Raw genomic sequence first — 16,889 nt, 5'->3', positions numbered from 1 at the left:
CAGGAGGCTGAGGCAGGAGGATCGCTTGAGCCCAGGAGTTTGAGGTTGCAGTGAGCTGTGATGACGTCACTGCACTCTACCTGGGGCAACAGAGCGAGAGTCTGTCTCAAAAAAAAAAAATTATGTGATTTTTGGTAAATAGGATAATATTTAGTAATTTGTGAATTTGCAAAATGAAGCCTCTTACCTAATAACGTTTTTGGCTTAGTGGTATGAAACAGAATATAATATTTTAATTTTAAAATGTCTTCTTGGAGATCTCGATTCAAATTGTAATCCTAGTTTTTCCTGCTCCTTCCATAGCTTCCTGCAGATTTCACAAAACTGCACCTTACTGACAGTCTCCACCCACAGGTGACCCACGTTTCTTCCAGCCATTCAGGATGTAGTATCACTAGTGACTCTGGAAGCAGCAGTCTTTCTGATATCTACCAGGTAAGGAGTTTTTCTTGTCATTTGCTTCATTTTCCTGTATTCCAAGGAGTTTTAGGGTTCTCAGTTAATATTAATAGAATCTATAAATTAAATATTTGTGTATATATCGTATATGCATATATGTACATAAAACATTAATGTTTATGCTTCTCACAGGCAGCATGTTATATGTGTGTTTGTTTTAGGATGTAGAACTATTGCCTAATTGTACTTGCCTCTGCTATTACCAGTTATCAGAATTTTAAATAGAGGAGTTGACATGGAATCATTTGTCTTGACTTTAAGTATTTTATTCATTTGACTGCAGGTGTAGTACGTTTATGACTCTTTCTTGACTAAAAACCATAGGGGGAGACTGCAGAGTTGGGCTTTCATACTAAGTGTTTCTTATTAAAGTCCATATTTAGTATGACAAAAGGAAGGGATTATTAAGATTGGATCATTGAATTATATTCCTTCTATTTAAAAAAATTACCTATAGATTTAGTCATGTGTTTAAAATAAAAATTTTATGGTACCAATGAATGGAAAATAAGCTAGAACTATAGGATTCCAAACATGTTTTTAAAACAAAATAATTTTAATTATTAAGGAATAGTTTATTAGCTTAAAATATGCAAATTTAGGAAAAGTGACTAAAATATGCAAAAGAAATCCTCTTTGGGGCCTTCAAATACATTCTTAATAATATTTGATTTTAGATGGTTTCAGACAAAAGAACTTTATATTCACAAAGTATAGTTCTTGGCTCCTTAGGAATTGTGACATGAGGTGACCATAAAAAGTACCTTTTTTAAGGAACATTATAGTTACGAAGGATCATTGTTGTATTTAGGCAGTGCTAAGTTCTATTTTTTTTAATTACTAAAAGTAAGTGAATAATTAGAATACCATAAATATAAGACATATTTGTTTAAGTCCTAAATTTAGTAGATCTTAGAAAATAAATTTTCTTTTAAAGAGATAGTCTATTAGGTACACACTTTTCTCAATTTACCTCCCCCCCTACCCCATACCATCTATTTCTGGAAGTTGATTTAAAAACATTTATTTAAGAGTTCCTTTACATGGAACAATGAATGGTATACATTAAAGCTGTGCTTAAGCTTATATTAACTAAAATATCACGAAAGAGCCCTTGTCCTCTAAACTTCAAGATGATTATTACACATTTTGACAATCTCTAATGGGAATACAGGTTGAGGTTATAGCAGTCATTACTGTTTTCTTCAAGTATATACAAACTTGAATAGAATTTCTAAAAGATAAATTTATAATAAGAGTGAAATAATATGTTTATATAATTTATTGAGGCCTGTTCTGAGGGGAAATTTAGCAGAATGTGCTATTGCCTTGAGTAAGCTGGATGCATTCATGAGGAAATTCTTGATGGTGCGTCGGTCCCTAGCTATCATCCAAATGTCTGAGTGGGTGAGAGTTCCTAATTGCTCTGGCACAGTTGGAGCTTACAGTCTGCAGTCTGACTTTATCTTGGTATTAGATAGAAAGGAGGGTCCCTGTGTATCATTTTGATTCATTTAGTTGAATTTCAAAGCTCTTTGCTTCAAACTTGATGACTTACAGGCATGTAGCCTGTAAGTTTATATTTGTTGTAAGGAAAGATCCATAGCTGCGTCTAAGGATTTGGCTATTAGCTATGCAAAACTTAACATTTAATATTCTCAATAGACCGTTTCTATCATCTTTATCTTTTTTTTTTTATTTTTTATTTATTTATTTATTTTTTTTTGAGACACAGTCTCGCTTTGTTGCCCGGGCTAGAGTGAGTGCCGTGGCGTCAGCCTAGCTCACAGCAACCTCAGACTCCTGGGCTCAAGCGATCCTACTGCCTCAGCCTCCTGAGTAGCTGGGACTACAGGCATGCGCCACCATGCCCAGCTAATATTTTCTATATATACATTTTTTTTAGTTGTCCAGATCATTTCTTTCTATTTTTTAGTAGAGACGGGGTCTCGCTCTTGCTCAGGCTGGTCTCGAACGCCTGACCTTGAGCGATCCACCCGCCTGGGCCTCCCAGAGTGCTAGGATTACAGGCGTGAGCCACCACGCCCGGCCATTTCTGTTATCTTTAAATCAGAACTTCTTAAGGTGAGAAGAAGCCTGACATCTAATTGGTCCAACTCCCAGTCTTACATTGAATCCTATCCATCAAGCATCCAGTTATTCTTGAGCAGTTCCAGGGATGAGCAACTGTCTCTCATGGCAGCCCATTTAATCTTTGTACAATTCTGACCTAGAGAATCTTTTCTTTTTTTGTTGAAAGCTGTCACGTTGAAGTGAGTGTAAATGCTCATCAGATGGGCACAGAGAGGTTGAAATCGAACGCTGTGAACAAGGGAGAGATGGGCAGAATAACATTGCTGCAGTGGAAGAAGGAGAGAAGTTTCAGAGGGAAGAGAAATGACTAGCATTAGGGGAAGAAACCCTCCTCTGTTTTAACAGGGACACATCCTGGTGCGTTTGGAGCGGGCAGTTTGGGAGTTGAGGGAGTTCCTTTCTTAAACTTCTGTTTTCTCTCTGAAGAGTTGAGTTCATTTGTTGAGAGTGAGAGAGTTGGTGGATAGAGAGTTTTAAGGAGAGATAAGTTTTGAAATAATAGTTGTAGAGAGCGTAGTAAAGCAAATTGACCAGAGAAATGGAGACTCAATTGAGTTGGTACCTTCAAGTATAAAATTATTTCCCTTTACCCTGTTAAGTAATTTTCTCCACAGTTAGCACAAAGATTTGACGTCATCCAGGACCGAAGTTTTGCTAAATGAGTGTAATACAAAGACAGGTGGAGCAACATGTCAAACTTTTTCTAACTACGGAGCTTTGCTTTTGCATGCCTTCTGGCTAGAATATTTTCTCCTAGCTTGATCCTTTTCTGCCTTCATTTTCAAGTATTATCTCCTCAGTCAGTGCTTCCTTAATAATCCTCTGTAAAGGAGGGCCTACATTTTGGTTCCTTTCCTGGCTCGTCCTTTTATTTCCTTCCTAGACCCTAAGTGAAATGATTATTACTTTCTATGTTGCCTGTCTGCCTACTAGAATAACAGCTTCACGAAGTCAGGGAACTTGTCTGTCTCATCTCCATTTTCTCTCTAGAGCCTTAGTACAGTGTCAGGAAATCATAGGCATTCAGTGAAGATGTGTTGAATGAATGTAATTGAAATAATAGACTAGGGAATATAAGCCAGAATATGAAAGGAAGTTAAGACGGGAGGTGTGAATGCTAGACACAGAGGTAGTAGAGTCTTGAAGACTAAAGATCCTCCTTAAGTTGAAAAAGGGTTTTCTTAGAAGCAGATGGGAGCAAGCTGAAAGAATAGGAGGTTGTTGGTGATAGAAAGCAGAATGCCTAAGTTAGTGCTATGAGACAATGCCATTTCCAGCCATGATAAGGTCCTGGTTAAATGATGCCTGTCAGAGCAAATGGCTTAGGCAGGCTGGAAATAGTTGTACAAAAATAGATATAGATCAATAAAACAGGGTTCAAGCAAAATGGAACTCATGTGTAAGGGTAATACATGTAAGAGAGGAAACCTCACAAATCAGTGAAGAAAGTGATGCATTATTCAATAAGTGGTCTTTAAGGTGTGGGAGTCATTTTATATTCTCACTTTGTATCATAATTAAAATAAGTTCCAGATAAACTAAAGAGTTAGCAAACTCTTAATGTTGTAATGAATGATCAAAACATTTAATAATTAAAAGATCAATTGATATGAAGGTTTAAAGTCAAAATATAACTGATTTATGCAAATTAATAAGAAAAATACTCAGCTCACAGTATAAAAATGTTCAAAGGACAGAAGTCGGTCATTTACAGAAAAGAAAATGCAAATATCTCTACCTTATATAAAATATTTAAAACATTAATAATTGACAATATGAAGATTTAAATATGGAACTATTTTACCTATCAAATTAGTATAGATTTTCTTAAATATTTATAGACATTTTTATACATTCCATGTAGGATTATAAATTTAGGAAAGCAACCTAATAATTTACATTAAGAGCTTTAAAAAATTGTCCCTCTCTTTTAGGTGTATGTGTATATGTGTGTGTGTGTGTGTATTTAAAAGAATATATTGAAGTAAAAAATACGGTGTAAAACTAGAAACAATGTAAATTATATACAAACTAGACTTAATCAAAAATTATATTTCTAAATATATTTTTATACTTTCCACATATATATGATTTTATGTGATGTTCCTTCTCTTTTATCTCACTTAAATTAGCATTCAGTATTACTTTCTAGCCTAAATTTATATGAGTCTAATTTAAGTGCTATTTGGGTTAAATATATATGTTTGAAATTCTATACATTTTATTTACATCAAGGATAGTTTATTAAAGGCTGGACATGGTGGCTCATGCCTGTAATCCCAGCACTTTAGGAGGCTGAGGCAGGAGGACAGCATGAGGCCAGTAGTTCGAGACCAGCCTGGGCAACCTAGGGAGACCCCCCCATCTCTACGAAAAATTTAAAAATTAACTGGGCATTGTAATGCATGCCTCCAGTCCCAGCTACTTCCAGACTAAGATGGGAGGATCATTTGAGCCCAGGAGTTCAAGATTACAGTGAGCTATGATCACATCACTGCACTCCAGCCTGGCTGACAGAGCAAGACCTAGTCTTGCGGGGGGAAAAAGATACTTCTTAAGCAATCCTCTTAAAATGGCTGTATGTGTGAGATATTTAGTAAACAAAACTTTTTTGCAAATGATTTGAAAGTGCTTAATAAAATATGCAGTATTTTATTTTTAATTAAGTTAAATTAACCTTTCACTAGAGCTTTATGGCATTTAAAATTTTTTCAGTTTGTTCATTTTTTTGACATCCTTTAAAAAAGGCAAAATAAACTGGTTTTAAGAAATATATTCACTTTGAAAGAATATATTTAGTCCCTTTTTATTTAAATCATAGATATTTCAGCATTGGAGAATATTATTATTTTTAATAATATTATTATTTTACTATTTAAATATTACTGGGCAACTAAATTTATGTTAGGCTGTACATGTATAGGGTAAATTAATTTAGGACAGGAGTTATCTGCCTAACTGGAATATGGAAGCCTTTCTTCTTGTCGCTGAGACAAATATAATCATAAACTTTTAAATATAAAGTATGTGTTATAGTTTGGGAAATTGTATCTAAAGAACAAAGATAAGCATAAATCAGTAGTGTTGGGTTCAAGGAAGCTAGAAAGCAAGTGTTTCAATTACATTTATGTGCAAATATGTATAAATTGTAACTTTTATAACTTAGCACAGTTATTATCACTGTATTGTATTTTAACTCTTTTCTTTATAAAGACTGTCTATTGAGAAAGCTGGGCATAATGCAAAGTATTTAGTATTTTTCGTGTTGGTCAGACCTCATTTTGAGTCCTGGCACAGTTACTAGGTTTTGTTTTGTTTACATTGAACAAATTATCTAATTTCCTTGAGTGTTTTCTCATCTGTAAAATAGGGGTAATAAATTGATATGAAGATTGATTATTATGTATTAAAAGCATCAAATTTAGTGCTAAATATTTAGTAGTCTTTCAGTATAGGATCACTATAATTACTGTATGAGAATCATTTGACTAGAATTTAATGGGTGCAATAGTCTGAGAGGTTTTTTACAAATATGTAAGGAGGTAAGGTGTTTAATAGAATTTTGTGTTGTTCTGTTTTTAATCAAATTCTGCAAATATAAATTTGTGCCAGGCTCACTGCTGGTATGGGTAGAAGGTGTACAAGTGTAATACTAAGATGAAAAATGTAACACCTTGAGGAAGGAACTTTTGATCTTAGCTTGTAACTGGCTTTCGTTTCCCTTGTTTGATCCAAAAGCAGTCCTAGGAATGGTGAGAAGCTGTGTCGCCAGTTTACAGATAAAACTTGGACTCATGGAGGTTAAGTGACTTTGCTAAAACCTCATAATGAATGGTAGAGGTGAGATTTGGAGCCACAAACCTGAGTTTGTTCCTTCAGCAACTATAAATTCAGTAAATACTGTGTTCCAGGCATTCTTCTTAAGTTTAGTATAATACTCTTCTCTAAAATCCCAGTTTGTGTTCATTAAACTTTTAACTCAGTCTCTAAATGTCTTGTTGTTCATGAAACAGTGGTATTATGAAATTAGTGGATTCTTGAAAAGTTGTTTATCAAGTTTTTTGAAATGTCTGATTTAGGGAATTCTGTAGTATTTTAAAACAAAATGGACATTTATTATAAATAAAAATAATCCTCTAAATTATTGGTTTAGTGAATGTTATTTTATGAATAGTTTGTTTCTTAAAGAATGGAATACCCATAGAGATAGCTAACAGCTATGATCATTTACACAAATAGAGTGGAAGGTTCTGTTTTGGAGAGATGAATCCAATTGACATTTAAAAGTCTCTTTCTTTTATTTAAGACTTAAATATAATTCATTTAAATGATGATTTCTTTGGGGTGTTATAAAATATATTTTCATCTTTAAGCACATATTAGAAGTTTTAAAATTAAAGAAAATCCTTTAATTATATTAAATTATTTAAAATGCAGATTTTTAAGATTTATATCTTCAGTGAAGTACCCTTTCTTCACTCTGCTAATAATAAGGAATGTGTATATAGAGGGCTCATAGTATATTTGAAAACATAAGGTGATTGGTAATGAATAATCTTCAATGTTAAGAGAAAGGTGGGGTATAAGTGTAATAATAGCAAGCATTAGCAAATTGTCACCTTTCTCCAGAAGTAAGGTGTGGTGATAACAATTTTGACCTAATTTCTCTAGTCACAACCCTGGCATACTATATCACATCCAGTCAGTCTCCTAGAGGCTAGAGATAATTCAATGAATTTTGAATTTAAATTAGGAAATGTGTTTCTTCTTTTTTTAATATTAATTTTTTTAACTAATTAACTTTCTTATTGAAGAAACCAGAGGAAGGGTTCAACTACTAAAAAATGAGTATGATTTGGAAAGTCCATAAAATCAGTCTTTCTGGGGATAAAGTAGGTTAAAAGTTGTGAATAATACCTGGCTTAAGTGTTAGTAGGGAGCTTATATAGGACCCTCTTTACATGGCAGGGTGGTCCTGTTTGTGACTAAGGAGCATTACAGTGTGGAACCTGCTGCCAAGATTTCAAATGACGTGGCAGTACCCCATGACCCAGCAATGACAATTCAAGATAGTATTCTATGGAAATAATAGGAAAAGCATGCAAAAAGTATGATTCATGATCATAGAATACTGAAAATAAGTAAAATACCAGTGGTAGATTGATAAATAAATTCTGGTTCATAACTATAATGGAATAATGTGTAGGTGTTAAATACATTGTAGAAGAGAAAATGTTTAACATTTCACCGTGTGAAAGAAACTAGCGGCTGCGCGCAGTGGCTGACACCTGTAATCCTAGCACTCTGGGAGGCCGAGGAGGGAGAACTGCTTGAGCGCAGGAGTTTGAGACCAGCCTGAGCAAGAACGAGATTCTGTTTCTACTAAAAATAGAAAAAATTAGCTGGTGTGGTGGTGTGCGCCTGTAGTCCCAGCTACTCAGGAGGCTGAGGCAGGAGGATTGCTTGAGACCAGGAGTTTGATGTTGCAATTAGCTGGGGCAACAGAGTGAGACTCTGTATCAAACCAAAAAAAAAGAAAGAAAGAAACTAGCAGTCCGGGTGTTGCTGGCCTGTGTGCTCTGAGGGAGGGCCCAAGCCACCATAGGAGCCTCATGGGCCGTGGTAAGCATTAACAGTCTTTCATCTCTGAATGGATCTACAAAGGCTTCAGCAGTGTGCTTGCCAAGAAATCTGGAAAGCTTGTATTCTTGGGTTTGGATATGCAGGCAAAACCACTCTTTACATGCTCAAAGATGACAGATTGGGCCAACACGTTCCAACATTGCATTTGACACAGAAGAACTAACAATTGCTAGAATGACTTTTACAGCTTTTGATCTTGGTGGGCATGAGTAAGCACATCGGGGTTGGAAAAATTATCTCCCAGCAATTAAGGGGCTTGCCTTTCTGGTGGACTGTTTCTTCTGAGTGTGTCACAGTTCTTTCTGCATGGGCCCTGATGGCTTATTGCTCTCCCACCTGGAGCACATCTGCTCATAACAGTCAGCAGTATTGAGGCCATTGTAGCTTTTGTAGACATTACGTCTTCTGTCTTCAATTATTTTCTCCTTAAGTTTGGCTTATACCGTATGTGTTATAGTTTGGGAAATTGTATCTAAAGAACTGAAAATGTGATCAAAACTCATTGTTAAACTTGAGAAAATATTAATGCATGCTTGCATTGCTTCGAAATGTAGGATTGAATCTTATGTTTTATGATATAAACCAGGACTTTACAAAGGTGAAACTTTATTGATAAGAAAATAGCTCAATTTGTTCTTTAGATATTGACAAATTATAGGGAGAGTATAGATCCCTTATACAAGCGACATTTGTATGTGTCTATTATAAGGAGCCACATTAGGTAGTGGTTAAGAGTCTGTAGCTGGAACTTCTGGGTTCTAGTCCTGATTCCACAATTTGTCAGCAGCATGACCTTAGAAAAATAATTTCTCTTTAAGTGTTCAGAGAATAATAAAAGTTAATAATGCCTCTTTATAGGATTAAATGAGTTTATACATACATAGCACTTAAAGCAGTGTCTGCCTCATTGTAAATATTCAGTGTTAGCATATTATTATCAGGTTCAATATTTTATATTTTTATCTTTTAAGAGTCTTTATTTACCTGTTCTTAAAAATAAGGTGTTTATTATTGAAAGTCATGTGAGCTATCATTTATTTGAAGTTGGTGAATTATGTTTTCTACAAAATTAACAATTTTAAAATAAGCTGTTCTCAAGATTTTAATATTTCATCTGGAAAACACATTTGTAATATTTAAGATTGATGTAGTTAACATTTAATTGAATTCATTCTTACTATGCTTAAGTAGTTAGTGAGTTCTATGTATGTAATGTCCAATAAGACCAATATGATGCATATATACGTATTACTGAGATGATAATCACAAAAGGCTACAGATTGAACTAAAAAGGATAAGTATTCTATGCTAGCCCAACAGAAGAGACCATCTTGAAATGTGTGACTCCAAATACTATCTTTTTCTTTTTTATTCTACTATGTTTCAAATGATATGACAGCTCAGGTAAAAATCACAATTACTGAGATAAAATCATTAATTCTGGCCAAAAATTTAATAGGAGATAAAATCATTCATATTTCATTGAGGTTATTCTTATATATAATGTCTGGTATATAAATAGTTATGGGATGTTGAATACATCTCAGTTATAGAAAAATAAATACAACAAAAAAATTATTTTGATCTAGACTTATTCTTATCTCTTTGGGGCCCCAAAGACTGATTTACTTAAAATAGTTTTTAATTTTTCTTATCTGTTTTAAGGCCACAGAAAGTGAGGCTGGTGATATGGACCTGAGTGGGTTGCCAGAAACGGCAGTGGATTCCGAGGACGATGACGACGAAGAAGATATTGAGAGGGCGTCAGATCCTCTGATGAGTAGGGACATCGTGAGAGACTGCCTGGAGAAGGACCCAATCGACCGGACAGATGATGATATTGGTAAGTTTGCATGAGAAAATGAATCTAGGAGTAATTAAAAACATTTAGAGGTAAAATTATCTGTTACAATAGAGCCCAAGACTGGTAGGCTTTAAAAAGTCATTGATTTATTAAATTCCTTAGCATAAACAGTAGTATTTATTGAACAAAAAATGGAAAAAGTCAATTTTCTTCAGTCAGTACCTTCAAGAGCCTACAAATAATATTGCGAATGAAACGTCCCAGGAAATCCCTTCCACATAACCCCTTTCTTAGTTTGTGACCAAAAAAAAAAGTTAAAAGCAGTCTTCCAAGCAATATTACCTGTGTTAATTTTTCTCGTGAGCACTATTCCTATCAAGGTCATGTTTTCTGTATGTAAACATTAGTCAAGTGGTGGCTAAAGTTGTCACGTAGATGAATTTGCTTCTACACTGGTTCCGTATAAAGATGAGACTGGGTGGAAGAAGGCAGCAAAATGTCAGGTTAGCTGTGGGGGGTGTGCACCCTGAGATTAAAAATTCAAGTGGCTTTATATCCACTTTTCCATCACAGCAGGAGTTGATTTCATAATAATGGTTTTGTGTTTGAGTACGCCTCCCAGACTCAGGCTTCTTCCCTTGTATCCTTGGAGTGAGGACTACTTCTGTTGAGAGTCATTTCCCCACCATGGTCCAGAATCCATGACCCACGCATGCCCGAGCCCAGTTATCTATTCTACCACTCCCCCAACTCTTTGGGCCAATATGAATTTGAAGAGAAATTCAGTGAATTGAGTCTGTTGGGATTAGGTATAGGATGGTAGGAGTGTGTGAGTGGCTTGTAGAATATGTTTGAGTGAGACAAACATGTATGAGGAAAAACTTTATTTAGGCTATATACATAGGCTAGGAAATTAAAGATCAAAAACCAAAACCTTGGTTGGATTAGATACTTAAAATTTAATCATTGTAGGAATTACTCACTATATATATGTGAATATCATGTGATGGTAATTATTCATTCAGCAACCGTGGTTGAGCATCTTCAATGTACTGGGCATTCTTCTAGGTCCTGGCAGCTCAGTGGTGAACAAGGCAGCCGAGGTCCTTGCTCTATTAATAATCTGTTTGGGAGACACATGATTAGCAAGTGAACAAGTAAAATACATTGCTGGTGGTGAGTGCAATGAAGAAGATTAAAGATTAAAGTGGGGGCCAGGGTGATGGAAGCAGAGATACTGCCTGAGTGGAATGGTTCTCAGTTTTACCCCCCGAACACTTAGGGTTGCATTCCCTGTATCTGATACCACGCGTTCATCTGACTTAGAGTGTCCAAAACTGAGTTTCACTCTCCCCCTCCTTGTTTGCTCTCTTGGGTCTGATATCACATGTTCTTCTGATTTTAATTGTCTAAAAATTAGGTTTACTTTCTTGTTCTGTGTCCTCACCAGCTTCTTTTTTTTAATCCCTTAATTGCAGTTTTAAAGAAAAAATTAAATTGTGTGTTCAATTTACCATTTCAACCTAGAATCCTTGCTCATAGGGTTTTTTAAAATTACATAGAATCTTGCTTTTGTATCTCTTCATTTTAAAGTAGTTGTAGAAGAAAATGCTGATTACTTTATATTAAAATATGTGTAGCATGTATGTCATTCCTGGAGATTTAAGACTTTCCACTGATATCTGAGAAGAACGTCTCTCCCAAAAGTTCTAGAAAGCAGGAACTGCGCTAATTCCTACAAATAAGTACAAAGCTGACTTTAAAAAATGTGCCTGTCAGTATAATCTCTACAATAAATAACATCTATTTGAATACCAGTATACTTTCAAGCAGTGACTATTCCGATGCTTGCTGCTATCAAATATACATTTATTTAAAGTAATAAATCACTAACATTAAAGAGAGGGCCTAAAGGGTGTTGTTTGGTCTATGTGAGATCTTGAAAGACCTTTTATTCTGTCTCCCTCAAAATAAAACCAACTTTGAGAACTCTTTAGCTGGTACTCTTGTTAAATCTAACTCATCTTCAGCGTTTGGTTAAAACAGATACCTTTTATATGAACTACAAACATCTGTAAGATTAATGCTTGCTCTAGATGCTTCTCTGCCCACCCACCTTCCTCTATCCCCGCCAGAAAGGGAGAGATGGGGTGTGTGTGCATGAGCGTTTAAGTTGGATTAAATGCAATTGCTAATATTTTATCATATTTTTACCAGCTACAGGAAGAAAAAAATTTCCCTTTGGGTTCCCATAGATTCTTAGGTATACATTCTCAATACTCTAAAGGGAGGGACTTCATTATATTCATTTTTGCTCTAGAACTCATAACTTTTTAGTTAATTATTGAATGTTTGTGAATTTTATTTATTTATTTATTTTTACCCAGAGCCACACCCAAGAAGTCTTGAGCAAGTGGACTGTGTGAATTTTATCTTTTTCTTTGAGCACTTGACACATTAGGGAGCTATCTTGCTCTCTTTTAAACAACCCGAGATTTTTTTTCAATCTTAATATTAAGCATTGCTCGTATAAAATTGAGTCAAGCACACCCAAAGTATGGTAATTTTCTGAATTGGCTTTAGCTTTTGGTGTTGGCGAGTTGATTATTTGTGTTTTCTTTGGGTCACATTGACTAGGGAAACCTTTTTTTTTTAAAGATTAATATTTTTCATAAACAGATGTCCTTTTCCTAACAAAACAGAATAGGTCATAATAGTGTATGATTCTAATAGAAGAGTGTATATTTCTAGTGGGATTGTTCTAAGAAATATAAAAGAAAGTAGACTTGCTTCTCCCATCCATGGTTACTGCATTCTGTGTGTCCTAGGAACTGTGCTAGTACCCATCCCAAGCTCTAAATTCTTGGCTACTCCAATCCCTCTAACTCTGTAGCATTGTAACCTGTAACCTGTGGCATTATCAGGGTTTGTTTTGAGCCTCCTATAGACGCATGCTTCTTTTTTATAAATTTTTTTTAAAGATTGGTGATAGAAAAGTTCTTTGTTTTTAAAATTGCTCCAGTCCTCTAGTATAATATAGTGTAGAAGTTATCACAAAACCAATGATACCATTATTGAATCCTTAAGAATCTTAAAAACTCTTAGATGCCATCTGGTTAAGCATCTGTATATTTTTGGTTTTTCAACTGAGCCTAGAGAATCATGTATACCAACTATTATTAGATCTTTTCTGTCTCCTTTATCCCTACAATATGTGATACACAGATATTTTCTATCCTGTTGTATTTTTTTAATGCTGGTCACTACTCCTATATCACAAATTGATTTCATGACCCACTAATACAGTAGGAATCTGCCAAAAAGCAAGAAACGTGTCTATACAAGACACTTTAAAATCATCATAGCAAATATTTGTGAAGATATTTTATAATTTTTGCCCACTTTATCTTCTTCAATCATATGTGTAATCTTTTGGCTTCCATTTGACTTCTCTTATTGTCTAAACACACATTAAATTCAAAATACTTTTTTTTTTTTCTTCTTTTTTTTTTGAGACAGGGTCTTGCTCTTTCACTCAGGCTGGAGTGTAGTGGTGTCATCATAGCTCACTGCAACCTCCAACTCCTGGGCTCAAGCGGTCCTCCTGCCTCAGCCTCTCTAGTAGCTGGAACTACAGGCACACACCACCACACCTGGCTAATTTTTCTATTTTTTTGTAGAGATGGGGTCCCAGTCTAGATCAGGCTGATCTTGAACTCCTGGCTTCAAGCAGTCCTCACACCGTGGCCTCCCAAAGTGCTAGGATTGCAGGTGTGAGCCACGGCGCCTAGCCAAATTCAAAATATATCTGATAATTTCAGGTCTCACATTTTTCTTAAACCCATGAATTTTTGCTTGTCCAAAGTAACCTGTGGTCTGTAGGTAATACTGTAATACCTTATGGTAAGGGGTGAGGGATTGTGACTGAAGAAAACTGAGGCTGGACACAGCAGAACTGTGATGTGCTAGTTAGAGGACCATGACTTCTTCATTTGCCTTAATGATTCAAATCAGCACATTTGTAAAACAATAATTCCTGCCTCACCTATGTGATAGGTGTGGGTCCTCTCTTGCAATAGTATTCAGAATTGCTTCAACTGCTGTACCAAGGAATAAATATATTTTATGGAATGGCACAGGCACGCCTACTCATTCCAGAAATAAGTGTCACTAAATAGAACTTACTCTTTCTATAAGTGATGGGCCTTGATATTTTATCTTCTTTTTAAAAAATGTTAGTTGCAAAAGTAAATTGATTTCCTGACACATAAATCTGGGTCAGATTGAAGAACATTGTCCTGTTAGACTCTTTGGGTACCACTTACCATTGTTATTCTCCTTATTACCAGAGCCGCTCTGTGTAATGAAAAGTCTTTTACAAGAGGGATGACATAGTCTAATCAGAACATGGTGTTACCTAGCTGAACCAGAGAAAACCACCTGATCTGTCCTTCTAGTAATGTTTTCACAGAATATATCCTTCTGTTGTACTTTGTTTTAGCAATTAGCAAACTATATCCAATAACATAAAATTTGTCATTAGATCTTAACAGATACATAGGGCCAGTTTGATTATGTGGAGACAGGAAAAATGCAGTAGAATTTTTATTTAGCTGAAAGGTTGAATAATGATATCCTGACTATAATAATAATGACAGTAGTTCTAATTTATTATTTACTTTGTGCCAAGGACTTCGTCATTTTTATTGCATTTGATTCTCACAGCTACCCAGAAAGGTAGATATTATATTATTTTTTTGCAAATGTGAAAACCATGCCTTAAGGCAACTAATCAACTTGCCCAAAGTAATATAACTAGTAAGTGGTTCAAATGTCTGACATACACCTTGTGCTCTTCAATATGAGCTTTGGAGGCAAAGGGTCCTGAGTCATGTCACTGCCCCATCTTGACTCTATGACTCTGAGCCTCAGTTTCCTCCCTACAAAATGAAAAAGAACACATGCACTTCATATAGCCATGGTGAGGAGTAAGGAAAGAATTTAGTAGGCAATTGGTAAAACTACCTAATAATGGGGAAACACAGGACTATTAGTAATGGAGCAGACACAACTTGAAGAGACTGTGAAGTCTTCCCTCTTGTCAGTAGCTGGAACCATCCATACCAAAGTGTAAGCGGTTTGTCTCTCCACAGCATCGCCAATAGGAAAAATGATCAAACTTTTTTTTTTTTTTTTTTTGCCAAACTGTGGGATAAGAAATGGTATATTAGATTTCATTTACATTTATCATATCATGTTATAAATTTTAATTTTTAATTTTTTAATTGACAATAATTGTATATATTTATGGGGTAGATAGTGATGTTTTGATACATATAATGTAAAATGATCAGATCAGGGTAATCCATCATCTCAAACATTATTTCTTTGTGTTGGGAACACTTGGTATCCTCCTAGCTATTTGAAACTATACACACACACACACGTTTATAGTATTTTTTTTTTTTTTTTTTTTTTTGAGACAGAGTCTCGCTTTGTTGCCCAGGCTAAAGTGCTGTGGCGTCAGCCTAGCTCACAGCAACCTCTTTTTCTTTCTTTTTTTTGAGACAGGGTCTTGCTCTTTTACCCAAGCTGGAGTGCAGTGGTGTCATCATAGCTCACTGAAACCTCTAACTCCTGGGTTCAAGCAATCCTTCTGCCTCAGCCTCCCAAGTAGCTGGGACTACAGGCGTGCGCCACCACGCCCAGCTAATTTTTCTATTTTTAGTAGAGATAGATCTCACTCTTGCTCAGGCTGGTCTCCAACTCCTGATCTCAAGCGATCCTCCTGCCATAGCCTCCAAGAGTTGCTAGTATTATAGGCATGAGCCGAGTGAAACTGCGTAATATATAATTGTTAACCATAGTCATTCTACAGTGCTAGTAGAATTTTTTAATCGATTAATTTTTGTGAATTTTTCTTATTCATGGAAAATATCCCTTAGAATACTTTTGAATTAAAGGTAGTTACTTGTGATGTTTTAGGCATTCACCTGCCCAAGAGACACTGGAATGGTCCTACTGACTTATGGGAATATTCTCAGAGCTCCATTTCATTTTTGCTCTTAATAAGATCACAGCTCATTTTCAACTGAAATTTCTCATTTGAGGTTTAGTACTTTCTTCGGTGCAGTTAGAATTTGAATGATGATGTAAACTGACAGTTAGTTGCCTCTGAATCAACTGTCATCTCCATGGTGACAGAATTCTTTGTATATATACCTGCAAGAAATTCAACTCGTCCTGATGATACTTCAGTATATTTCGCAATAGGCAAAATTGTAGGGCTAAAAGAACGATTTTCTTTTTGAATACTTGTTTTTAATAAAAGTTATGGTTTGACTAAAAGTATCTCTTGCTTTTCAGAGCAACTCTTGGAATTTATGCACCAGTTGCCTGCTTTTGCCAATATGACGATGTCGGTGAGACGGGAACTCTGTGCTGTGATGGTGTTTGCCGTGGTGGAAAGAGCAGGAACCATAGTGTTGAATGATGGTGAAGAGGTTAGTAAATACTTCTAGCACTTAAAAAGTTTCTTTTTGAGGATCTCTCACTACAGCAGTTGGACAACCCATTTCTTTTTTTTTCTTTTAAAAACTCAACAAGTTTGAGTAAACCAAGAACTATGATACGCTTATGTCGCAGAATTCCAAATCCATTAATTTTATTTTTCATTATTTGCAGTATTTATTATAATACATACTGATACTGATAGAAATTTTTCGATATTAACTTTTCAGTTTTCGCAGCTTAAATGTTCATAAATACAATGCATTTTGTCAGACAAAATGATGTTCTTATTGAGGCAATTAGTTATCAATGTTATCTTGTTTACATGTGCTTCAGGGCACAGAGGAAATTTTTTGTTTTGTGTCATTTTAGAGAAGAA

General features: G+C 35.2%; 1 protein-coding gene across 4 annotated transcripts in view; it reads left to right on the top strand.

Annotated features, from left to right (window-relative positions):
- Positions 1-16,889, top strand: part of RAPGEF2 (Rap guanine nucleotide exchange factor (GEF) 2) — a 295,150-nt gene that overhangs the window by 244,761 nt on the left and 33,500 nt on the right. For 2 of the 4 annotated variants that reach the window (XM_012651915.1, XM_012651916.1), the window contains exons 1-3: positions 310-435; positions 9,862-10,039; positions 16,367-16,503. In XM_012651915.1, the coding sequence (XP_012507369.1) occupies positions 9,886-10,039; positions 16,367-16,503 (291 nt within the window). In that variant the 5' untranslated portion in view covers positions 310-435; positions 9,862-9,885. Of the gene's footprint in view, positions 1-307; positions 436-9,861; positions 10,040-16,366; positions 16,504-16,889 lie in introns of those variants that run through there. The other 2 variants (XM_012651917.1, XM_012651918.1) reach the window with 2 other exon arrangements.

This window comes from Propithecus coquereli, unplaced genomic scaffold (assembly GCF_000956105.1).
Source record: "Propithecus coquereli isolate 6110/MARCELLA unplaced genomic scaffold, Pcoq_1.0 Scaffold376, whole genome shotgun sequence".
Lineage (NCBI taxonomy): Eukaryota > Metazoa > Chordata > Mammalia > Primates > Indriidae > Propithecus > Propithecus coquereli.
Note: the sequence above shows the minus strand (reverse complement) of the source record. Positions and strands in the feature narration are given on the sequence as shown.